Raw genomic sequence first — 25,733 nt, forward strand, 5'->3', positions numbered from 1 at the left:
ATACTTGCAATGTCACCAAAGTGTCCCCCACATATTGGTTAATGGCAAAGGGAATTTTACAATAGAGGAATTAGGTAGTTACTATCTTAACCCTGTGATCAAAACCAGTAAGATCTCCAGATATTATTGCCTCATGACAGGATGTAATATGCAAGACACAACATTACCTATTAAAGCATTTTTGCCAAAAATATTTTACCTGATTTAAATTTAACTTCTAGTTCACAGATAATATAGAACATAGAGGAATAAATTAAACAGTAATGCAAATAAACAATTAGACCAATTTGGAAACTTACTATAGAAAATTGGCTTCATCTGTCATCAATGTGGAAAGAGGTATGGGGTAGGGCAAGGGTATTTTAGGTTAAGGAGATTTAAAGGACATAAGTGAGCCAGGCGTGGTGGCTCACGCCTGTAATCCCAGCACTTTGGGAGGCCAAGGCGGGTGGATTACCTGAGGCCAGGAGTTTGAGACCAGCGTGGCTAACATGGCGAAACCCCATCTCTACTAAAAATACAAAAATTAGCCAGGAGTGGTGGGCACTTGTAATCCCAGCTACTTGGAAGGCTGAGGCAGGAGAATCACTTGAACCCAGGAGGTGGAGGTTGCAGTAAGCTGAGATTGCACCACTGCACTCCAGTCTAGGCGACAGAGCGAGACTCCGTCTCAAAAAATAAACTAAAATAAAAAATAAAGGACATAAGTGTAAGAGGTAGTGCTTGACTGGATTATAAACAGCTATAGGCAGGGTGTAATCCCACACTCTGGGAGTCTGAGGAGGGAGGATTGCTTGAGCTCAGGAGTTTGAGACCAGCCTAGGCAACATAGGGAAACCTCATCTCTACAAAAATTTAAAAACTAGCCAGGGTCAGCTGCCATGGCTCACGCCTGTAATCTCAGCACTTTGGGAGGCTGAGGTGGGAGGATTGCTTGAGCCCAAGAGTTCAAGACCAGCCTGGGCAACGCAGTGAGACCTTATCTCTAAAATAAATAAATAAACAAATAAACACTAGCTGGGCACAGTGGCACATGCCTGTAGTCCCAGCTACTTGGGAGACTGAGGTGGGAGGATCTGCTTGAGCCAGGGGGGTCAAGGCTGCAGTGAGTTGTGATTGGGCCACTGCACTCTAGCCTGGGTGAGAGTGAAACCATGTCTCAAACAAAAACAAAAACAAAAACCAGCTATAAAAGACACCTGGAAGCCAGGTACAGTGGCTCATACCTGTAATCCCAGCATTTTGGGAGGCTGAGGCAGGTTGATCACTTGAGCCCAGGAGTTTGAGACCATCCTGGGCAACATAGTGAGACCCCATCTCTACAAATAATTAAAAAATTGTCTCTGCTACTTGAGAGGCTGAGGTGAAAGAATCGCTTAAGCCCAAGAGGTTGAGGCTGCGGTGAGCCATGTTCATGCCACTGCATTTCAGACTGGGTGACAAAGAACCCATCTCTAAAAAAAGTAAAAAATAAAACTAAAAGACACCGGGAACTATTTGGGGAAATCTGAATTTGGAATGGATGTTAATAACATTGAGGGATTATGTTATTTTATTTGTTTATTTAAAGACAGTCTTGCTCTGTCACCTAGGCTGGAGTGCAGTGCTGCAATCTTGGCTCACTGCAACCTCCACTTCCCTGACTCAAGTGATCTTCCCACCTCAGCCTCCCAATTAGCTGGGATTACAGGTAAGCACCACCATGCCCAGCTAATTTTTGTATTTTTGGTAGGGACAAGGTTTCACCATGTTGCCCAGGCTGGTCTTGAACTTCTGGGTGCAAGCTATCCACCAGCCTCAGGCTCCCCAACTGTTGGGATTACAAGTGTGAACCAACATGGCAGGCCAGATTATAGTTATTTTTGTGAAATATGATAAACTTATTGTGGTTGTGTAGAAAAAGGCCTTTTTTTAGGGGAGATGTATGCAAACATTTAGGAGTGAAATGCCTTGACATTTGTAATATACTTTAAAATAGTTCAGCAGAGAAAAACTGTAAAGCAAAAGATGTTAATTATATGGATGTTATTATGGTATTTTTTCCTGCTTTTCTTGAATAAAGCTGTGTTTCCACATGCACTGTATATGTATGTAAGCAGGAAAACTACATGTATGGTGACTATAGCTGGTTAGCTCCAGGGAAGACTAGAATTGGGCAAATGAGTAAAAAAGGCAGATCAAACAAGATCGGCAAGAAAACAGAAACACAGCAGAATACATAGATGGTGCACCAACCTTAACATATTCAATGGCTCTTGGAGAAAAATCACAGGCATAGGCAAAGATATTCGGATCTTCTTCTAAAAGTGGGAATAAACAGTTTCCAACCCCACAGCCAGCTTCAAGCATTGTTAACTTTTGATCTTCAAACTGGGGAAAGACAGCTCAAAGTTATAGTATATCACATTTGCATAATGAAGAAATAAACCAAACTAAAAGGTCCAGAATATGAGAGGTCTCCGACCCCATGGAGCAGACGATCAACAAGTGAACTAATAAGCAAAAGCTAATACTGGTACTTCATTTGTCATCCAACATTAACAATTTGGTGTGGAGGAAAAAAACAGCACAATGGCTAACTCGGCTCTGGAGTAAAACTGCCAGCACCCAAATCTCAACTCCTCCCCTGCATTCTATCCTTGGGCAAATCACTTAAACAGCTCTGTGCCTCAATTTTACCTTGGGGACAAATGAGTACAATACTAATACTTACACTTCACAGAGCAGGTATAAGGGTCAAATGATAGGCCATGTAAAAAACAGCCATGGTAAATAGTTACTAACATTAACTATTATATTATTTTGAATCTGTCACTGAAGTCACTTAGCATGAATTTATATTTTTGTTTTTTAAATTTTTAATGTTTAAATTTTTAAAATTCAGAACATAGGGTCTCACTATGCTGCCTAGGCTTGGCTAATTCATGTTGACTATTCACAGGCACAAGCCGCCTGCCTCAGCCTCTGGAGTAGCTGGCAATAGCCACCAGACCTGGCTCTTGAATTTAATATATAATGTTTACAACTATCAGATCAGCTTAAAGAAATAGAAAACACCCACTAAAGTTCTCTCTCCTATATGTTAACCAAACCAGAAACTGCTAAAACTTTGGTGTTAAGACCAAACAGTATATTTCTCTCCTAAAACGCAAAGCATTTTGATAGGCTTCTTAAATTCTCTACTTCGCACTCTCCCTAGGAATGCAATACAGCACACCTCTTCACATTTTTTTTTTCTTTTGAGACAGAGTCTCGTTCTGTCGCCAGGCTGGAGTGCAGTGGCACAATCTCGGCTCACTGCTATCTCCGCCTCCCGGGTTCAAGCGATTCTCCTGCCTCAGCCTTCCAAGTAGCTGGGACTACAGGCGAGCACCACCACACCCAGCTAATTTTTGTATTTTTAGTAAAGACGGGGTTTCACCATGTTGGCCAGGATGGTCTCGATCTCTTGACTTTGTGATCCGCCTGCCTCGGCCTCCCCAAGTACTGGGATTACAGGCATGAGCCACGGCACCCTCTTCACATTTTAAATGAAGAACAGCTCAGATAAGGCGTAATATTAGCTTACCTCTCTACATGATCTTAGCTCCTCAAACTCTCTGGTGGTCCAGTGTCTGTCTTTGAAGAAATTAGTGCTATTTCTTTTGTAAAAAAGATCCCAATTTTTCTGAGCCTCTTGTTCCAATTTCTGCTGTTTAAAATCAGACACCAAAGTTTGGTCTCTTTTCAGTTTCTCCTCGTCTTCAGAGGTGAGAATCCTTGCCTGCAGCCCTTTCCTTTGCAAAGAAGCCATCTCTGAAACTGACGGTAACACTTAACACAGCTGAAGATTCTCCATCACCAAATAATATGAATCCACGCTAATGGATCAGATACATTTCCTGAGGTGAGTTTCACGCCTCAAACAGCACAGGGGGCTTCGCAGAGAAAAGAATTAGATTCTGGTTAGTGGTTACAGTTCAAGACGCCAGGTTCAATTCACCAAATGTTTATGAGATGCAGACTGTACAAAAAAAAATCCTTCCCGCTATATGAGAGGTCACAAAGAAGACAAACACAGTCCCTACCTTCAGTGGGCTTACATTCATTTCAGTGGCCAGACTATCTCATGCACCATACTTTTATTCAAACCAGATGAGTCAACTATTACAATAAATCGATTTAGTTTAGGAAAAAGGACGCTCTCAAGAACTGACTGGGAAACCTTGCGAAGAAAATATTCCTCAATTTTCGGTGCCCGCGAAAGGGGTGACTTAAAAACCACAATGGCCTTAGCTGGAAGCGGGTGGTCAATTGTCAGATACAAGTGAGGTCACCGTTTCCCAAGGGTCGGACCTCCGTTTTTTCGGGGGAAATGAAGCTAAGCCTGGGTGGGCTCATTTCCTGATCGCACTCACAAGAGGCTGTCATAGGAACCAGAGGGAGCGTCACTTTGCAGGGACTGAGACCCTCGCACCTCCATCACCGGGCAAAGTGGAGAAAGAGACCCAATGACGCGTGGCTGAGGTCCCGAGGATCCATCTCAGGACCCTCAGGAAAGACTAGGCTGCATGGGCCCCTAGACCCCGAGGAGGGCGTCCATGATGGCTAGCCGACCCGCGTTAATTTAGTCAGCCACGCTCAGGGCTCACCGTCATCAGTTCCTAAATTCACCTGCAGGGCTAGGGCCAGGCGCACTCACCCCACAGCCAGCCCCACTGGGCCTCGGAGGCAGAATACGGGAGGAACCGCGAAACAACCCTAAACCAATTCTGAGGACCACGAATTCGGATTCTCCGGGAGGAGTTCTTTTGCCATGGCACCGCCCCCGCCACTTCCGCTAGGAACCCGGAAGTTCCTACCCGACGCCGGAAGTCCCACGGCCTTGCCTCCTCAGATTCCTCTCTCACCCCCACGCAGAGGAGAGAACTTGCTTCTGGACCCGGGTGGGTGCCGGCTCGGCTCTCCTTGTCTTCCAGAGCGGTGGCCCGGAAGCACAGTCCTCCCAGACGCCAGCGCCAGAAGCTCGGATCGCGGCTGCACCGGGAGAGCGCCGATCTGGGTGCGAGGCAGGTGCGGGGCCATGAATGGGACCGCGAACCCGCTGCTGGACCGCGAGGAACATTGCCTGAGGCTCGGGGAGAGCTTCGAGAAGCGGCCGCGGACCTCCTTCCACACTATTCGTTGTAAGTCCGCGCTCCCCACGGTTCCCTTCGGCCGCTCCAGCCGCCACATGTCAACCTTGACTCCTTCCTTTCTTCCCTCGGCCCTTCAGATTTCAGGGAACCCCCTGCCAGCGTCAGTTACTTTCTCTCGAACCCCAAATCCTTTGGGACATCGATTTGTCCCTTCTTTTACCCAGATTATTTCTCCCAAATCTTCGTCACTCCCTACTATTCTTCTACCTCACAGTCTCAAACACTAGTTCCAAAGGTCTTTGGCCTCTTTCCATTTCCATCCCTCCCCGCCCCCCACCTCGCCCCTAAGGCAAACCTCCCTCCCCCAAGGCAAACCTCCCCCCTCTTATCCGGGTCCACTTCTCCCTCGAAACCCCTCCCCTCCTTTCCGATGCTCCCATCAGGGTTCTCCACATTTAAAAGACGCTTCTTGTTTGTTATGAGCCTCATCCACTGCCTTAGAACCCATTCTCTTCCCTGCTTTCCTCCTCCGACTTGGTCCTGGACTCCCAAATACTGCGCTTTGTCCCCTCTACAGCCAAAGAATTGGCATCCTCTCTGCGCCTCATCAGAGTCTTCTTCCATCTCCTTTCTGTGCTTCATTTGACTTGGATGTCTTTTGAGGTCACCTATACCACCCGGGCTTTTCCTCCAGACCAAATTCCTTGTGGGTAAAGAGTCAAATCAGAGTTCATGAGCCTGGGATAGGTTAAAGATTGGTCTACGTTTGGAAGCAGAAGAGAGCAGGCGTAAGGAATGTCCAAATAGTCATTATGCCGGACCTTTTTCTACATGATTATAGACGCTGTTGAGAGAGTGCACTTCCACCCTATGTCCTGGGTGAAGGTTTGGCAGTTAGGAATTGGCTGACAGAGCATCCCTCTGTGATTCATGAACTTCTGGTTTCCGTGGCGCTAACGCTGTTGTTAAGACTTGTTTTTGTCAGAGGACCTAATAGATGTGACTCAACACATGTGAAGAGGGCGTTTTAGATAATGAAATCCCATCTTTGTGTAGTCACTTGCCATGCCATTGCTATGCTTCCTACTGACAGCAGATCCAGCTCTTTCAGAGAGAAGAGATGGGAATAAGATAAGAACATCATTTCCTGAAGAGTTTACTAAGTTGATGTTTTCTTTTGGTGAAGGGCAATGTGGAATTTAAATCATATAGTTCATGTGTGCACCTGTCCTGCAGTTTGAGGCAGGTGTGAATGTGAATTAAGGTGGCTATTATGTTGTATTCTAACTGCAGTTTAGAAACACGAGCAGGATAACTTGCGGAGATACAGTTCAGTTGTCTGCTATGAACATCTACGAAGTGTCTTTGTTAAAGCTGTGGAACTGGCTGAGAGTGGTGGCTGACACTATAATCCCAGTACTTTGGGAGGCCGAGGTCGGCAGATAGCTTGAGCCCAGGAGTTTGAGACCAGCCAGGGCAGCATAGTGAGACCCCATCACTGTTTAAAAAAAAACAAACAAAAAACAACTATGGAACTTGAGTATGGCAAATCCTAATTTTGACAGTTTCTATGCAGAATGAAATCAGCTTTTGATGATGCTGTGGCCTTTCATATTTCATATAGAGTTTACAGTCACAGAATCTGTTTCATATGCTGTTACTTTTGATCCTCACAACCCTAAAAAAGCAACTTATTATGGATGATGAGACAATTTTCCTCTCTCCCTTGGGAGAAGGGAATATCTTTGTTTAATAAAATGGCCTGTAAATTCTTTTTTTCCCTCTAGAATAATCAAAAGGGGGTCAGAGGAAAAGTATGTGGAGGTGTAGATGAAACAAGATTGTCCCTGAGTTGGTAATAATTGAAACTGGATAATGGTATACCAGGTCTCATTGTACGATTCTCTCTACTTTTGTGTATCTGAAGTTTTCCATAACGAAACAGTTTTTTAAGAATTCTAAATTATTTTTATTTTCCATTCATCCGAGTAATAATTTTAATTCTTAAATGGAGATGCCCAGGAAGCCCTTATTATAAGTAACCTGGTGGGTAAGTGGTTTTTTTCCTTTCCCTTTAGATGATTTTAAACCAGCATCTATAGACACTTCCTGTGAAGGAGAGCTTCAAGTCGGCAAAGGAGATGAAGTCACAATTACACTGCCACATATCCCTGTGAGTTTATTTCATTTTTTTTAAATGTAAGATCACAATGAATCTTTGTCTTTTATGTTATTGCAATTTAAACTTCCTACTTTTAAAAATGTTTAGATTTCTAAAGTGGCAACATAAGGAAAAAAGTAATTTTGGGGAGTGGGGTGGGGTGGACTTCATGCTAGGCAGGTGCTTGATTAAAAATAATTCTTGTAATCCTAGCATTTTGGGAGGTGGAAGTGGGTGGATAGCTTGAGTTCAGGAGTTAAAGACCAGCCTGGGCAACATGGTGAAACCCCGTCTGTACCAAAAATACAAAAAATTAGCTGGGGGTGATGGCGCATGTCTGTGGTTGCAGCTGCTTGGGAAGCGGAGCTGGGAGGATCGCTTGAGCCTGGGAGGTAGAGGTTGCAGTAAACCAAGATCACGCCACTGCACTCCAGCCTGGGCGACAGAGTGAGACTCCCTCTCAAAAAAAAAAAAAAAAAAAAAAAAGATTATTCGTCGTTTTCCCCAATCTTCCTTTTCCCCCATCTGCTACTGAGTAGACAAGGTTCCTTTCTGGACACCTAGCCCCTCTTTTAGATATAGCTTTTCTCCCAAGCAACTCCAGACAGAAAAGCCCTAGGTGCCCTGCTGATTATATGGCCACAACAGCTCAGGAGTGTGAGGCAACCAAGCCAGGAGTTAAGGCAGGCAGGAACCACAGGTGTGGCACATTCAGCTGATTTAGGGATGAAGAACTAAATTGAAAGCTGGATTAAGAACCCTTGCAGAGAAAGACTTTTGTGAAGCTCTGCCCAAGGCAGCACTAATGACAAAGCACCAAAGGGTCACATGATGCTCTTAGTGAACATGTGTTATTGCATGTCACACCCCTGTCCTGGAACATAAGTTCTCAGTAGCTGGAGACAGAATGAAAAGTCTCTGGACAGGGAGATCTGGAAAGCTTTGTGGTGAGGAAAAATTGCCCATTCAAACTGCTGTTTGATTACTTGTTACCTTTGGCAAGTTACATCATCTCCCTTTGGACCTTAGTTTCCCATATGTAAAATGAAAGCTTTAGAAAAATGGTCCCTAAAGTTCTTTCTAGCTCTATATTTTTACTATATAAATAAGGAGTCAAAGAGCCAAGCAGTTTTTTATTCTAAGCAAGGCATTAAATATGATATTCAACAAATATTAATCAAATGCCTCCCACACATTGGCCCATTACAAGGCATGAAGTATATAACCTTGAACAAAACAAGCACATTTCTTGCCCTGGTGGAGCTTATGGTCTGGAGTTTAAATTAATACAAGAAAATATAGCAGTTATTCTACAAAATCAGGGACAGCTTCCTTAAGGAAGTATCTGTGAGCAGATCTGGAGGTTGGGTCATTTAAAGAGAGGGGGCAGGATATAGCTGGCAGAAGCCTTGTTAAAGCTGGCAGAAGCCTTGTTAAAGCCCAGAGGCAGGAGAGAGCTTGAGGATAGGAGGGAAGCCAGTTGCCTTCTGCTCTGAAGCACATGCGCAGGGGAGTATGCTGCAGGGGAGGTGGAGAGCCAGGGAAGGGCCCGGTAGTGCAAGGCCAAGTGGCTAGTTTAAAGATTTTATCCTTTGGCCTGAGAGCAATTGAGGAGTGATTGAAAGGCTTAGGCAGATGAGTGACATGATTTATTTATTCTGAGCCAACCAGGATAATGACCTTCTCTTGGAAAATGCTCTGTTGGTTGCTTGACATGAGAAGGGGAAACCCTGGTCTCTCTAATGACAAAGAAATAGAGATCACTCACAGTTTTACTATACAGAGTGATAACTCTGCTTAGTATAATGAAAGTAATGGTTAATTTTTCTCTCTTGGAACGTATATAGTAATTAAAACTTTTATACTACCTTTTTGATTACTTAGAACGCGTTGCACATTCACAAATTCTTGCTATATTATTTCTCCTTTATTTTTGCCTCGGAAACCAGAAGGAGATAAAATAGAAATCAGTTCAACCTGTTCTTTTTGAATAGCTCTGATAAAAGATTTCATCAGGTAGAGTCATCTATAAATTCAGTTGATATTCATAACTGGTATGTTTAGTTTGATCATCTTATACTTTTGTGGCAAATAGGGATCCACACCACCCATGACTGTGTTCAAGGGGAACAAACGGCCTTACCAGAAAGACTGTGTGCTTATTATTAATCATGACACTGGTGAATATGTGCTGGAAAAACTCAGTAGCAGCATTCAGGTGAAGAAAACAAGGTATGTGAATAGCCAGATGCAGGTTTATATCATGTTTCCAAACCTCTGTTATCTATTCAGTTTTTATAAGGTTGTGAACATCTGCTTGCTCATAGTGTTCTATCAATAATCTTAACACTACCTGTGCTCAGACAAAATATGTAAATATGTGCTCAGAGTAAAATATGTCTTCCTCAAATGCAATAAAAAGAAATAATGTTTTTTAAGACCTAAAACATGGGAACCATTAGGGAAAGGGGGATATACTTTATAATTAAGCCTATTTTGTTAATCTCATGATTGCTACAGTACCACCTAAGGGATAAGATAACTTATAGACTTAAAATTATGAAGGAGTAATATATACTATACTTAACTGGAGTGAAAACATTAATTTTTTTACAAGATACATTTGAGATTACTATAATACCAAAATAAAACTTTGCCTATTTTTTAATATAGTGAACTCTTTAATTCAACAGTTGCTACATGTCTAAAATGAAGCCAGTTAGAGTTTATTTGAAAATAAAAATTCATTCTATAAATAGAAATAACCTAGTGGTTCTATTTGTTACCATATAATACAGTATTTTTTTTTTTTTAAAGAGTCGAGGTCTCTTGCTCTGTCACCCAGGCTGGAGTGCAGTGGCATCATCATAGCTCACTTATAATACAGTAATTATTATAATACAGTAATTAAATTGTAAAGATTGTCACAACCTGATGTTTTTTATGCTTTGTTAAGCCATTTTTTTTTCATTCATTCATTCCACAGAAAATAAAAATAGGTACCATTTATTGAGGGGGTATCATGTCCCAGGCACTCTGCTAGATGCTTTATATGCATTGTTTTATCTAACAAGTAATTTTTAGAAAGGTGTTATTATTATTTTTTACTTCTTTTGTTAAAAATATGGAGTCGTTCATGAGTTTGTGTGTCATCCTTGCACAGGGGCCATGCTAATCTTCTCTGTATCATTCCAATTTTAGTATATGTGCTGCCAAAGTGAGTACGAAAGGTGCTATTATCTAAAAAAAAAAAAAAAAGGTATGGAGACTGAGGGTTAGAGAGCTTGACCTACCCTGGAGAGTGTGCTGCAGAGTCCTTGCTCCTGTCCTGCCACTCTATTTATTTGTATTCATTACCTACAGTGAACCAGGTGCTACCAATATTCCTCCAATATCTGATGGTTGTGGTATATTCCCTTACTACTCAGTGTGATATGGGAACTAACAGTATCATATTACCTAGATGATATGCAGAATCTCAACACCTATGAGATCTGAATCTGCAGAGATCACCAGGTGATTTGTGCATAAGCAAAAGTTTTAGAAGCACTAGGCTAGTCCATTTACAAAAGAAATTGTTAACTGATAGAATATTCTCAGCTTGGGATAGAATTCTGCTTGTCTGCGAGCAAGAGCTGGCATGTGATGAAATGAACAAGCAGTATATAGATAATGGAAAAAATTTTCAAGCTGGGCAATATTTTAGGAGCTACTTTATTTAGGAACTCATGCACTCATGATTATAACTACATAATGATGTTTTGGTCAGTAGTGACCTACATATATGACAGTGGTCCCTTAAGATTCTAATGGAGCATGTATGGAAACCTGATATACGGCACTTGATATTGGCATTGCAGATCAAGTAGGGGGAATGACTGATATTCAATAATGGTGGTGGGACATTTGGGTTTTCATGTGAAAAAATTATATGCTATATTGGTTTGCATAAGTACATTCTGCTGTTTGCATGATGAAATCACCTCATGATGCAGTTCTCAGGACTTACCCTCATTGTTAAGGGATGCATGAATGTATTTTCTACTAGTAAAATGGATTCTCATAGTTTCATTATATCCTACATTTGTTTGCTATACATTTGAGCTCATCGAGGGCAGTAAATATTCTATTCATGTCTGTATCCCTGATACATAATATAGTACTGGATTACAGTAGACACTCAAATGTTGAATGAATAGCTCACATGATAAAATTACAAGTATCAGTATTTTGAAGTGGTCTGGAAAGAACATGGGGTTCTACAGAGACTTCTGAGTTTTCAGTCACCTGGACAAATTTGAGAACCACTATTTTTGCCCTGCTAATTTAATGTCTGTATCTCCTTTCAGAGCTGAGGGCAGCAGTAAAATCCAGGCCCGAATGGAACAGCAGCCCACTCGTCCTCCACAGACGTCACAGCCACCACCACCTCCACCACCTATGCCATTCAGAGCTCCAACGAAGCCTCCAGTTGGACCCAAAACTTCTCCCTTGAAAGATAACCCCTCACCTGAACCTCAGTTGGATGACATCAAAAGAGGTAGAGAACATTTTCTGGATCCATGATAGCAACTTGGAGTAGAGTGCTGAATTTTCTTGTGGAGATCACATGGCTGCTGTATTGATACAGTGGCTGGGGCATTCAATGCCATCAAAAAAATGTCTGCAGAGCTCACTGTTCAGAGATGGGGAGGGTGGGGGCTTCTGCCACTTACCTCATTTGACAAGGGTGAGTCCTGGAATAGTGACTTGAGTTTGTGGCTATCTTTGTAGCATTCTGCTTAGAGGCCTAGGATTTAAACAAGCATGACTTCCATCTAAAGCTCCATATGGCACACCTCTAAGGCTTCGGAGAAAGAAAGGATTCTAGGTGTTGGAGGTGAAAACTAAGCGTAGGTGGCAACCTTTCTGAGCTCTACATTAGTATATAGGCTGGAGGAGCTGACCATGGTGCTGCACACTTGTAGTTTCAGCTACTGTGAGGCAGGAGGATCGCTTGAAGTTGGGAGTTCGAGGCTACAGTGTGCTATGATCATGCCTGTTGGTAGCTACTGAACTCCAGCCTGGGCAATAACATCTCTTTTTTGGGGGAAAAAAAAAGGATTAAAATGCCTTTTAAAATACCATAAGCAAATGTTCTGTGCTAACACAAAGTGTGTAAATATGAAAGAGGCCATGAGGACCAATAGAAACAGATACTGGCCTAGAAAGAGTTAAAGGTCCAGTTTGGTTCTCTCCACTGCAAACCTGAGACAAAGAAGCTTACCTTGGCTTTCTCCTTCACACGATGAATGGTTTTAGTCCTCCAGACTCTTTAGAAGTTGTGAGGCCATATTTCATATTTATAAGTTTTATAAAATAACTAAATCCATAATAATAGTAGGGAAACATAAAGAGTTGTCCCCGGGAAATTTGCCTTTTCCACCCTGTAGAACGGCTGCAGACATCACTCTGCACTGTGTACAGTTGTTTTGTCCCTTTTTTTTTTTTCCTCATGGATACTGGAATGCTGTTATGGAAGTTTTCACTTAGGTTGAATAGGAATCAGAGCATGAGTGGTTAGTTGTTGCCAATTATGCTTAAAGGAGCCATAGCCATTTAAGGCCACATGGTATGCCTAGACAGGAAAACCTGGCGCCTTTCTTGAAATGGTTAGTTAACATTGATATTTTATATCTGTAAAAAATGCAGTACCTGACAGGCATGGCTGTCAGTCAAATATGTAAAGAGTGAAGAGGAAGAATATTGTTTTACCATTTTTATTTAGTCACCATGGTTCTTCCTGCAAACCTCCATTTATTTATGGGACATGAGAGCTGGAAAGGACCTTAGAGGCTGTCTGGCTTTCATTTTTCCAGAGTGGCTTGGAAAATTCATTGACTTCTACCTAGGTGTCACTGCTGGTTAGAGGTAAATCCAAAACAAGCACTCAGACCTTCCAACTCCTAGTCAAATATTTTTCAACCACTTTACATAATATTTGTCTTCTCTTATGTGGGAATTATGGTTTTATCCCATAGTTCATAATATTCATAATTTTTCTTTTAGTAGATAAAGGCAAATGGACTTAATTCATTTCTTATACAGAACAGCCATTATTCTGAAACAGTCTTGCTTTTTATTTATTTTGAGTGAATTTAATGTTTCCATTGTGTCTCTGGAAACAGGCTGTGTTTTTGTTTTGGTAATTTTGTTTGTACATTTTTTAAGGTATTGAGAAGTAGGACTTTGTTTTAAATTATTTCTTATTGCTCTTGGTTTTGCTGATTTACTATTTATAGAAGCTCCAATGCACTGCCTTGAAAAGGGCTGCTGTGCTGATCCATGTCATATCCTTTATTCCAGAGCTGAGGGCTGAAGTTGACATTATTGAACAAATGAGCAGCAGCAGTGGGAGCAGCTCTTCAGACTCTGAGAGCTCTTCGGGAAGTGATGACGATAGCTCCAGCAGTGGAGGCGAGGACAATGGCCCAGCCTCTCCTCCGCAGCCTTCACACCAGCAGCCCTACAACAGTAGGCCTGCCGTTGCCAATGGAACCAGCCGGCCACAAGGAAGCAACCAGCTCATGAACACCCTCAGTAAGTGTGCACTCCTTTTTATGGCTGAGAGAGGGCCATAGGTGCAGCTTCTATTTATCCTGTGCCAGAACTTACAAACCTAAAGATGTTTAAGGCATGGGAGAGGATCTTGTTAAAAATAGTTTGGAGCAGAAAGGTGTGAGTTACTAAACAGTAAAAAAGGGAAATGAGATGAAAAATCTGTTCTTTCTATTTCTATTCCCCACTGGCTCATACCGGTGTTTGTGAATTCTAGAAAACACTAAAACATGAACAGATAGGCTGTTTTTGCTTTTATACCAGACTTTCGGGGAGCTACCTGCCACCATACTGCTCTCTGCCCATTGGTCTTTTTTCTGGAGATGGAGTCTCACTCTGTCGCCCAGGCTGGAGTGCAATGGTGCAATCTCGTCTTACTGCAACCTCCACCTCTCGGGTTCAAGCGATTCTCCTGCTTCAGCCTCCCAAGTACCTGGGATTACAAGCATGTCCCACCACACCTGGCTAATTTTTGTATTTTTAGTAGAGATGGGGTTTTGCCATGTTGGCCAGGCTGGTCTCCAACTCCTGGCCTCAAATGATCTGCCTGCCTCGGCCTCCCAAAGTGCTGGGATTATGGGTGTGAACCACCATGCCTGGCCTATCTTGAACTTTTATAAAAAAGAATCCGCTGTCCCCAGACAGTGTGGTGGCTTTTTTTTTTTTTTTCCTTCAGACAGAGTCTTGATCTGTTGTCCAGGCTGGAGTGCAGCGGCATGATCCTTTTTTTTTTTTTGGTAGAGACAGGGTTTCGCCACGTTGCCCAGGCTGGTCTCAAACTCCTAGACTCAAGTGATCCACCCACCTCGGCTTCCCAGAGTGCCGAGATTATAGGCATGAGCCACCATGCCCAGCCATTTTTAAAATTTTCTGTAGAGACAAGGTCTGTTTTGCCCAGGCTGGTCTTGAACTCCTCCTGGGTACAAGTAATTTCCCCAACTGCCGAAGTGCTGTGATTAAAAGCATGAACCACCATGCCTGGCCTCGGTGTGTTTTAATGCAGTTGATACTAAAGTAAAACAGGAAAACAAGAACAAAAATTTATTTGTTTTGAAGGTGAACAGAGGGCTAATTTTCTATGCTTTTCTCTTTTTGGAACCCTGATGAATGTTCTCTCTTGGTACACCTTCCTTTGAGGAAGTTGGAAGGTCTAGAGGTAACAGTGGGGAAGTTAACCTAGTTAATCCAACTATTGTGGACCAGGCAGAGATAATCTCAACCTCAGCACTATGGGCAGTTTGGGCAAGATAAGTCTTCTTTGTGGGAGGTTGTCCTGCACATTGTAGGATGTTTAAGAGCATCCCTGACGTCTACCCACTAGATGCCAGTACCAGTCTCTTCCCACCTCCCCAGCCCCGTGACAACCAAAAATATCTCAAGACATTGCCATTATATGCCCCATCTTTAACATAGAGACTGAAGTATATGAAGAAAATCTGGCATTCTAGGTAGTTAGAAAAGGGGTGACCTCAGGATCAGACCCCCCTGAAAGGGTTTCATGGAACCCCGAGTCCTCAGAATAGACTTTGAGGAGAACTGGCCTAGAGATTAGCAATTTGGAAATAAAGAAAATCACTTTTGCTACAAGTGGTATCAACTGGGGTTCTGTTATATGTATTCCTATTGTATTAGATTGAAATGTTAAGTAATTATATTATTCTAAATTCTGCCTAGTAAACAGGAATCTGGGGTTTTGTAAAGCACGTTAGTTCAGATTTGAAATTTAAGATAACGTGACTATCCTGGACAGAGGTGTGCCAGAGCAGATACTGCATTAGCATATTACTGGTGTTAACAGTATTCACCTTTCTTAATGGGAAGCCTACTGGATATTTTCTTAAGTTGCCTTTATAAAGCAACTTAATGTGATCAGTTCTTCCGAATGGTGATCAGTTATTTTAAATATTTTCTTTTTTTTTTTTTTCTTTTTTCTTTTTTTCCTTGAGACAGAGTCTCACTCTATCGCCCAGGATGGAGTGCAGTGGTGCAATCTCGGCTTACTGCAACCTCCACCTCTCGGGTTCAAGCGATTCTCCTGCTTCAGCCTCCCAAGTACCTGGGATTACAAGCATGTCCCACTACACGTGGCTGATTTTTATATTTTTAGTAGAGATGGGGTTTCGCCACGTTGGCCAGGCTGGTCTCCAACTGCTGGCCTCAAATGATCTCCCTGCCTTGGCCTCCCAAAGTGCTGGGATTACAGGCGTGAGCCACTGCGCCCAGACATATTTTAAATATTTTCTTGCTATTTATTAAACCATTTAAAAGTTATCTAGCTTACTTCTCCTTTGCTCTACCCTAATATGCAGTATTGTTGTGCTTTGTAGATAACCAAAAGCACCATTTTGTTTCAGTGAGCCAATTTGATTTTCTTCCCTAAGTTGAATTAACAAGGTTTTACTGTAGTGTGATAGCCAAGGCAATTAACAAAAAATTATGAGGAAGTCATTTTTAAATTCTGTACTTTTGTTTGATTCTATGATTTTACTTTATTTTTTTTTTAAATAGGAAATGACTTGCAGTTGAGTGAGTCTGGCAGTGACAGTGATGACTAGTGCTGGATCTTTCGAAACCTACTTTTTGGTGCACAAACATGCCGCAAGACTGAGCTACTTTGGCGTGGAGTCCATTGCAAGAGGAAAATGTTATGGATCAGTGACTGTAGTAGGAGTTTGAGGCTCTGGAACTCTCACATATTCAAGTCTTTAACTTAGTGGTGATGGGTGATTTTCTCGTGTCATTTTTGAACAATCTCATCTTTCAAAGTTTAAGTAGACCTGTAGAAGAGCTAACAGAATTATATTTCTATTTAGTTAACATTGTTAATGAAAAACAGATAAATGTGCCCTGGTCTAAGTTACTCAAAGGCCATATCTTCACCAGGCCAGAGATTCAGTTTTAAACCTCAGCAGCCATCAGTTTGGCCAAGTGGTTGGTACCAGTGAAATGAAGTCTTTGATGGGTAGGAGAGAGAGGGAAAACCTCAAACTACATCATAGAAATATGTTGAAACCACTTTAAATTGTTGACACAAAGTGGTAAGGAAGTTTTGTCTGACTCAGCCTGACAAGCCTGGATAGAAATGGACCTCAGAATACAGAATGGAGTCCTTGAGTGTCAGCTGGTGAGGACCATGGAGTCCTGCCAGCTCAACCTGTCATTTACAGACTAAGAAAGGGAAGTACACACCTGGCTTGTGGCCAGTCTCCTGCCCCCTCTCTGGGCTTTCCTCACTGTTCTCTCCCTTGAATCTCATTTGTAGGAATCAAGAGATTCCTATACATGGGACTTTTAGATGTACATTGGCACTTGGATTAGATTCCAAAAGACAAAAGTGTTGGGTGCTTCTAGCTTGAATTCAGTCCCTAAATACATGAGGCTGGGTGAGCAGACGAAACCGGTAGCCACTGTGCTGATGCATGTGACTCCATTCAGTTGGGGCTTTTGGTTCCATGTGGATCCATACTAAGTATTCTTCAGTCAGTGGATTTTAGCAGGGGGAGGTAGGAGTGGAAGAGAGGTGTGAAGAAACCTCTCCGAACAAGTGAACCAGCAGTAAGTTGCTAAAAATCAGAATCTAGATAGAAGTTCTGCAATATGAAATGAGCACATTATTTGATAAGGCGTTTCTATTCATGCTTTTGTACCACTGTTTTGTACCTGACTCCCTGACCGATTTGTATTTTTTATATACAACTAGAAGGAAGTCACAAGATTGCCTTCTACAGTGTGCCGTTTCCAAATGGATCTGTTGTTGGAGGAAACTGGTTGCTAGTCAGTGTTCTATATTTAGTGAATGTGTGATAAATCATCCTGTAATCAGTATGGAGTAACCTGTTTTTGTAGTTTGGATGAATATGTCCTGAGAAATTTCCATCCACTTTGGTTCAGCGGACATCAAGGTAGTAATAATAATTTTTCCTCCACAGGTCCCTCCACTCATATGGCCTCTCCCTCCCCAGCTAGTGGAGGGGAAGCAGTCTGGACTTAGAAAGGAAATAGGTGGTCTGTCATAGGGGCTTTCATTAGAGTTAAACTTCATAGAGTCAACTGTTTCATCATCATAGTGAGCCCAGAGAGCCACTGCCCAGCAGCATGCTTACACCACCTACCCTAGTGTAGGTAATAGGTCTACGCTAGGACCCCGTGCTGGGCTCTCAGCCCATCATGAGATTTTGGTGGATTTAATGGCAGGTAGGAACTTATTTATAGTGGATTGATAATTGCTTTATAATTCCTTGGTAATGACAGCTCAGGGAAGGTTTCACAAGGTCATGATCAGGAGACTTGAATTGTTACTGGATGTAGGAATTGTTTCACTGCTCTTAACTTGCTCAAACTGGGGCAGGTTCCAGGAACTTGAACTAAAAATATCTATTTAAGCCTCTCTCTCTTTCTCTCCTCCCCAACTTTTTTCTGAAAGCCTTGATTTCTGTAGACAGAACTACGGTTTTTGGCATGTTGGGTCAAGACGTGTTTCTATAGGAAATGCTTGCATGTGGCACTGGCTTGGTGAGTCAAGCTTCCTGAGCTTCAGACCCTTTGTCCTGTCATCTGTCCTGCCCAACACTGTATGGTTTTTCTCTAGCACGGCTTCAGTTTTGTTCTCTGCACAAAGCCTTTGGTGGTTCTGCCCTCTGCCCTCCAGCTTTACCCACCAGAGTAAGGAATCTTTTCTTTTTAGAAATCAAGAATTTGGCTTCACAGATGGCTTCTCACAGATGCCCTCCTGCCAGCCAAACCGGACTTGTTCTTCCTGCCTCTGTGCCTTCTCTCATTCTCCTTCTCTCCCTCCATACCCCACTTTTGAGGTTCTGTGGGTACCATCTTTGTGGACTCTTGTCTTTTTTTTCAACCCACATGGAGTGCCCTGTGTGTACATACTGACCTTTTTTTTTTTTTTTTTTTTTTTTTGCTTGAACTCTGGTTGGTATGAGCTCCTTAAAAGCAGGTACTGGGCTGGGTGTGGTGACTCATGCCTGTAATCCCAGCACTTTGGGAGGCTGAGGTGGGAGGATTGCTTGAGTCCAGGAGTTTGAGACCAGCCTGGGCAACATGGCGAGACCCTGTTTCTACAAAAAGAAAAAGGGAAAAAAAAAGCAGGGACTGTCATTCTCATCTCCTCCCTGGGGTATCCACAGGAATGGACATTCAAATGGTTGTAGCCTGGTGGGGTAGAAGGCAGAGAAGACTCCCCAGCCAGTGAAGTGCAGAGGATAGACATAGGAAAACATTCCAGGCATTTGGAGACAGCTGAAAGTATCCATGCTGACTTTCATGATTTAGAAGTCTTTAACTGAATTATTAAAATTGCCTTTTTTTTGTGCTGTACAATGTCTACTGTACTGTGGGTCATTTAGATGAGATGAAAAACTTAATTAAATCTGAAGTGTCAGAGGTGCTTAGTAAGCCTTAGTAAAGTTGTGATTGAAGAAACTTAATACAAATGAACTAGAGGTTTGTAATCATGCCACTCATTAACGATTTTATTTCTGTAGCAGAATCATTTTTTCTATGTAAGGTGTTAATGTGTGTGTATGTGCTTTGGTTGTAGGAAAACTTGAAAATTCCAAAATCCTTATTTTCCTATTTGAGAGGCTGGTTCAGCAGGGTGTGTGTGTGTGTGTGTGTGTGTGTGTGTGTGTGTGTGTATGAATGGTATATTTATTACATTATTTTGAAAGAGAATTAGTGTGTTATGTGGATAATGTTATATACAGCCAAAGTGGATGTTTCTATTTGGCAAGGAAGGTAGGATTTCTGAAACTCAGGCCTTAACCAATAGGTTGGAAGACAAGACCAACTGAAGAGTTAGGAAATGTGAGTTTTTGTTACTTCTGTTATTTCAGTCTTGGTTTCATTGTCTCATTCTTTATTTTTAAAATCTTGTGCCTAAAAGTTTTTTTGCTTAATTATGAAGTAGACATGCATGTTTACATTTATGTAAAATATTTGCTGTGTAAAGTATTTTTTGTTTATTCTCTTAAAAGATCACTATATTTAAATAAAAGTGAAGGTCAGCAACACATGTCTTGGTGGGTTTCATTTTCTTTTAGAAATCAATGAGCAATATAGGGTTCTTTTAAGAACCTTCTGTGCTTAAGCCTAAATAGCTAACTAAATGGATTCCTTTTTAATTTGGTGTTTATAATCGTTAGGAAGTATACCTCAGCTTTTAAAAGGTGTGACATTCAAAACTGAAGGATGAACTTCAGTTTTTAAAAGGTATGAAGTTCAAAACTGAATCACATCTGAGGCCATTTTACTTGGTCTGAAAAGGAGGGCTTAGTTTGGGTCTGAGAACCATGCAACAGTTAAACTGAATCCCTAGACATATCCTATTGTCATTTTAGTTTACCAGATTCCTTCTGCCTGGAATGCTATGCCACACACACCTCTGACTCCCAGCTGACATTTGGCTAGAAATCCTGACCTCCTGCTTCCATTCTCCACTTCTGCTTCAGCAGTGCTCACATTTACCTGTGGTCTTGGCTCCTCTGCTAGACTGTATAAACTTCTAGGTAGGCAGTGGCCATATTCCTTTTTAATTCGCTGTAGTGTCTCTAATGGGTGCTCAATATATTTGGATTGAATTAAATTACATGTTAAGTCTAGAAATCCTCTGCTACTTAATTCTGCAATGTGCTTGTTCCCTCAGATGGTAATAGGAGTTAGACTTGAACCATCTCAGTGGGGAAGTGGTGGTGTCCATCACTGAAGGGAGTTTTATCTTCAGTTAACTATTGCCACTGTAATGTTCTGTAACAAACCATCCCAAAATTCAATGACTAATAAGCATTTATTTTGCTCACAAGTCAGAGTTGGCTTTAGACTGGCCTTAGCTGGACAGTTCTGGTCTTGATTGGCTCCCTCATAGGCCTGGCAGTTGACTGAGGTTCAGCTGATCTAGGATGGCTTTGGCCAGCAGAGTGGGGGCAACAGCTCTGCTCCATGTCATCTCCACCAGCCTAGCCTGGGCATGTTGTCATGGCAAAGGCAGAGAGGTGTAAGAGTAAGAGAGGAACCAAAATACTTCTGTCACAATTGCTAAGACATCATTGGCCAAACCAAGTTAGAGAGCTAAGTTCAGAATGAAGGGGTGGGGAAATCCATTCCCCAAGATTGATGGGAGGAGTTGAAAAAGAGATTGGAAAGGGTGTAGATACAGGGAGGTGGGAAGAATTGCGGCTATTAATGCCATCTATTACATTCACATGCCCTGTGACTGCCATGTTTGAGACCACTGGGCCACATGATCGCTAAGTCCTCTCCCAATTCTGGCATTGTTCCTGACCAGATAAACAAAAGTTCCAGTAAGAGTTAAGATATTTCTATTCATGATTCATGCAGAGGGCACCAAAAGCCACCCAATGGCTTCTCTTGGCTTGGCCCTCCCTCCTTCATTCACTGTGTATAGTTTGCTCCCCTCCTGCCATTTCTTACCAAGAGCACTATTCCAGTTATCTGTTGCTAAGTAACAAGCTACTTCCCAGAACTTGGTGGTTTAAAACAATCACTATTTTACGTCATGGGATTTGTTGGTTACAAATTGGGACAGAGCTTGGCTAGGCAGGTCAGCTTCTTGTGGCTTTAACTGTGGTACTTAGCTGGCAGATGGGCTGGACTGCAGGGTCCAAGCTAGCTTCACTCACATGCCTGGCATCCTGGTGGAGGTGGCTGGAAGCAGGCTCCTGGAACCTCTGGGCCCATGGATTGTAATGGTGAATTGCTCAAATGTAACAATCTTCTTGGTGAATTGCCAAGGTCCTTGACCTGTAAGCTGATTATCATCACACAAGTGCTGAAGAACTGCATTGAAAATTTAAATTGGCTCACTCTACTGTGGGGGAAGGATGGGGCCGAACAATTCCAGTAAAGCAGGCATTGGGGAATAGGTCGGCCCATTAATTGTAATGAGCTTTGGAGATTATTTAGCAATTTGACCCACACATACCCTCCATGCCCCTAGCGGAGCGATGGCCTATATGTCTGTCCCAGGAGACACTCAGAAATTGTCCCACCCGCTTCCCCAGCACTGGTTCCTAAGTGAAGTGCTGGTGACCAAGCTGCCATCAAAAACCTTACTTTGCTTCCAAATCTGTTACTAAAACGGCTTTGCAGGTGGATAGATAAGAGGTCTAGGGCCAAACCCCAACCCTACACTTCCCTGGTCATGGTAGGAGTTCCGGGACGGCCTAGAGAATCCCAGAGACAGGCTGGATCCTTGGGGGTCAGTTGAGCACAGCTTGAGCTTCTGTTACTGGTGAAAGCATCAAAACCAGTCCAGTACTGAAAGAGTAAAAAAATCAGTCTGGGCAGAGAGAGTAAGTCAACTCTGTGCCCCTACCATGCCTCAGACTGTCATAGCCGACACCAGAAAGCCAGTTGCAACGTTAACAGGAGAAATATTTCTCCCACACTGCTGCAATTGAAAAGTGTTATAACCATTCCTTTTTTTTTTTTTTCCTTCAGAGGGAGTCTTGCTCTGTTGCCCAGGCTGGAGTGCAATGCATGATGCTCACTACAATCTCTGCCTCGCGGGTTCAAAAGATTCTCCTGCCTCAGCCTCCCAAGTAGCTGGGATTACAGGTGCCTGCCACCATGCCCAGCCACGTTTTTTGTATTTTTAGTAGAGATGAGGTTTCACCATGTTGGCCAGGCTAGTCTCAAACTCCTGACCTCAGGTGATCCACCCACCTTGGCCTCCCAAAGTGCTGGGATTACAGGCAAGAGCCACTGCATTCGGCCAACCATTCCTTATTTTGAGTGACTACTGCTTTCTTTCCAATGACATCTCTAGCCTTGCTTTGTTACTCCCGCCACCTGGAAAAAATCACTGTGAAACTTTGTGAATACCCCTAGATCCCCAAAGAGGTGATTGATTTGGCCTGAGCCACTAAATAATGATAACAACAAATAAAATCCAACACTTCCAAAACATTTTTTTTTTTTTTTTGAGACAGTCTCACTCTGTCACCCAGGCTGGAGTGCAGTGGCACGATCTCAGCTCACTGCAACTTCTGACTCCCAGGTTCAAATGATTCTCATGCTTCAGCCTCCCCAGTAGCTGGGATTACAGGTGTGCACCACTACACCTGGCTAATTTTTGTAGTTTTAGCGGAGTTGGGTGTTTCACCATATTGGCCAGGCTGATCTTGAACTCCTGACCTCAGGTGATCTGCCCACCGTGGCCTCTCAAAGTGCTGGGATTACAGGCGTGAGCCACCACACCCGGCCTTAAACCATGTTATCACTAAAATTCACCACAACCTTGAAATAAGGTACTATTATTCCCCATTTAGAGGTAAGAAAACAGAGACTCAGAGAAGTGAAGTAAATTAAGCGGGTTAATTAAACAGCGAGTTTGTGGCAGAGCCAGGCTTCAAATCCAGATGTGTGAATCCAATCTTCTGCTTTTTTCACAAACTACACCACATCTTTCTTGACCTATGGCACTCTGTGAGAAGTCAGTCTCTGTGAGTGGACCTGTCAAAATCAACCAGGCCTGCAATCCCAGTACTTCGGGGTGTGGAGGTGGGAAGATCGCTTGAGGCCAAGAGTTTGAGACCACCCTGGACAACATAGTGAGACTCAATCTCTACCAAAAAAAAAAATTAAAAGACTCGAACAGCAGGCCGGGCACGGTGGCTCACATCTGTCTGTAATCCCAGCACTTTGGGAGGCCAAGGCAGGCAGATCACTTGAGGTCAGGAGTTCAAGACCAGCCCAGCCAACATGATGAAACCCCATCTCTACTAAAAGTACAGGCCGGGCACGGTGGCTCACACCTGTAATCCCAGCACTTTGGGAGGCCGAAGCAGGCGGATCATGAGGTCAGGAGATTGAGACCATCCTGGCTAACATGGTGAAACCCCGTCTCTACTAAAAGTACAAAAAATTAGCCAGGTGTGGTGGCGGGCACCTGTAGTCCCAGCTACTCAGGAGGCTGAGGCAGGAGAATGGCGTGAACCCGGGAGGTGGAGCTTGCAGTGAGCCGAGATCACACCACTGCACTCCAGCCTGGGCAACAGAGTGAGACACTGTCTCAAAAAAAAAAAAATACAAAAATTAGCCAGACATGGTGGCTTGTACCTATAATCCCACCTACTCAGGAGGCTGAGGCAGGAGAATCACTTGAACCCGGGAGGCAGAGGTTGCAGTGAGCTAAGATTGTGCCACTGCACTCCAGCCTGGGCAACAGAGCAAGACTCCATCTCAAAAAAAAAAAAAAAAAAAAAAAAGAATCAACCAGTAGCTTTCTGGGTATGGTGTGAGCAGTCTTCCCAAAGGTTTGCCTCAAGCAACTCAGCACCTATTCCTGCCAAAAGGAGAAGCAAAACCAGACAACCAGTGGAAGGGACATTATGTGTGCCCTGTACTCATTCCCCCAATTCATGCTCCCCAATATTTGGTCCAGAAGTCACCCCCATGTAGCCTCTGTGCTTCTGCAGAATCTCCAGGGGATAGGCTAAGAGTAACGTGTCTAACAGTGCTAAGCTAAGCCCATGGCCTGGGTCAGCAACATTCTAGAAGAGGAAGAGCATTGTAGCCGATTGTTTGGCTGGATGGTAGTGATGGGGAACAGTTCCCAGGTTGGGCATGTAGAAGGTTTTCCGGTACTTTGGATTAAGACAGGATGCAGTGGTCCTAAATTCTTATAACCTTTGTCTCCATGGGTTCAGGAACCCAGCCTTCATTCGTCAGCAAGTGCCATTCTCCTGACCAATAGAAACTGGTTCAGTAACAGGCGTGTGACCCAAAGCAGACCAAGGAGGCTTACTGCCTCCTTGGTTTGCTGGGGATTTCCAGAAAATAAATTTTCTTTCTTTTTTCTTTTTCTTTTTTTTTTTTTTTTTGAGAAAGGGTCTCACCCTGTCACCCAGGCTGGAGTCCCGTGGTGTGATTATGGCTCACTGCAGCCTCAACCTGCTGGGCCCAAGCGATCCTCCTGCCTCGGCCTCCCAAGTAGCTGAGAGTGAAGGTGTACGCCACTCCACCCAGCTGATTTTTGTATTTTTTATAGAGATGGGGTTTCGCCATGTTATACAGGCTGATCTCGAACTCCTGAGCTCAAGCAATTCACCCACCTTAGCCTACCAAAGTGCTGGGATTACAGGCATGAGCCACCATGCCTGGCTGGAAAAGAATTTCTTGAGAGCCACTGGAACAGGCATTGTCTCTTCCTCTGGATTCTGCTGGGTGCAGATGTAAGCTTGAAACTGCAGCAGTCAACACCCTAAGGATCCACCCTAAGGATCAAATTAATGGAAAGGTTCAAATAGTTGAGAGGATAGTAGAGGAATAGAGTGGGGACCTTGATTGAATCATGCCTTATCACCCCACCCCAGTGGACTTTTAAAGTTATATGAACCAATAAATATGTGGTATTCAGACTGGATTTTCTGTTCTTGCCAACAAAAGCATATGGACTGGCATAGCCTTCTTTGGTGACCAACTGCATCTCTGAGATCCTGTCTTATTCTAAGCCACCCCATGTGACAGCCTCAGGAGCAGCTAAGGGAATCCATTCCTGCTCCTAGGGTATGTTCTGTCAGAGGTGAAGGGCAGGCGCCACACCCACAATCTGTTAGAGCTGCAAGAAAAATCAGCCCTTATTGAAAGTCTTTTTCAGGTGAGGAAATTGAGACCATGAGAAGCGATGAACCCAGTCTGAATCCAGGTACCTGCACCTCCTGTTCAGTGTTCTTCCCTCCACATTCATTGTAGCACCCCAACTTCCTCCAGGACCAGCAGATTATCTCAGGAAACATTTACTTGGCATAGATGAGCTCTTGGATACCAATTCTGTGGCTCCCTGGGCAGCACACCCACTTTTCTTCACGGGGAACCAGCTCCCT

At 43.1% G+C, this 25,733-nt stretch overlaps 3 protein-coding genes and 1 non-coding gene across 19 annotated transcripts in view; 1 reads left to right on the plus strand and 3 right to left on the minus strand.

Moving 5' to 3' along the window:
• METTL6 (methyltransferase 6, tRNA N3-cytidine) overlaps nt 1-4,820 on the minus strand; it is a 46,624-nt gene extending 41,804 nt beyond the window's left edge. For 12 of the 16 annotated variants that reach the window (XR_010111401.1, XR_010111402.1, XM_034955905.2 and 9 more), the window contains exons 1-3: nt 4,682-4,820; nt 3,569-3,917; nt 2,236-2,370 (exon numbers count right to left, since the gene is read on the minus strand). Coding sequence is in view for 14 of the 16 variants with exons in the window: in XM_034955905.2 (XP_034811796.1) it covers nt 2,236-2,370; nt 3,569-3,793 (360 nt within the window). In the remaining 2 variants the exon portion in view is untranslated. Of the gene's footprint in view, nt 1-2,235; nt 2,371-3,568; nt 3,918-4,631 lie in introns of all 16 variants that reach the window. The other 4 variants (XM_063602201.1, XM_034955904.3, XM_063602204.1 and 1 more) reach the window with 2 other exon arrangements.
• Nucleotides 4,796-19,903, plus strand: EAF1 (ELL associated factor 1). Its single transcript, XM_003826211.6, has 6 exons — nt 4,796-5,165; nt 7,196-7,290; nt 9,374-9,510; nt 11,628-11,818; nt 13,624-13,857; nt 16,384-19,903. The coding sequence occupies exons 1-6, from the start codon at nt 4,796-4,798 to the stop codon at nt 16,428-16,430; spliced, it is 1,074 nt and encodes a 357-aa protein (XP_003826259.5). The 3' UTR covers nt 16,431-19,903.
• Nucleotides 10,397-10,503, minus strand: LOC112439339 (U6 spliceosomal RNA). Its single transcript, XR_003027638.1, has one exon. It is a non-coding gene; the product is annotated as a U6 spliceosomal RNA (small nuclear RNA).
• Nucleotides 19,904-22,210: 2,307 nt separating the features above from the next.
• Nucleotides 22,211-25,733, minus strand: part of COLQ (collagen like tail subunit of asymmetric acetylcholinesterase) — a 76,818-nt gene continuing 73,295 nt past the window's right edge. Inside the window, exon 18 of the transcript XR_004670460.3 lies at nt 22,211-25,124. The gene's annotated coding sequence lies outside the window, so the exon portion shown is untranslated. The remainder of the gene's footprint in view (nt 25,125-25,733) is intronic.

Source organism: Pan paniscus, chromosome 2, assembly GCF_029289425.2.
Source record: "Pan paniscus chromosome 2, NHGRI_mPanPan1-v2.0_pri, whole genome shotgun sequence".
NCBI lineage: Eukaryota > Metazoa > Chordata > Mammalia > Primates > Hominidae > Pan > Pan paniscus.

Bases quoted from the DNA above. Each gene is read 5' to 3' on its own strand.
- EAF1 (XM_003826211.6), top strand. From the start codon at position 4,796: ATGGCACCGCCCCCGCCACTTCCGCTAGGAACCCGGAAGTTCCTACCC. The intron at 7,291-9,373 runs GTGAGTTTATTT...TGTGGCAAATAG, and splicing joins TTACACTGCCACATATCCCT to GGATCCACACCACCCATGAC. The intron at 9,511-11,627 runs GTATGTGAATAG...ATCTCCTTTCAG, and splicing joins ATTCAGGTGAAGAAAACAAG to AGCTGAGGGCAGCAGTAAAA.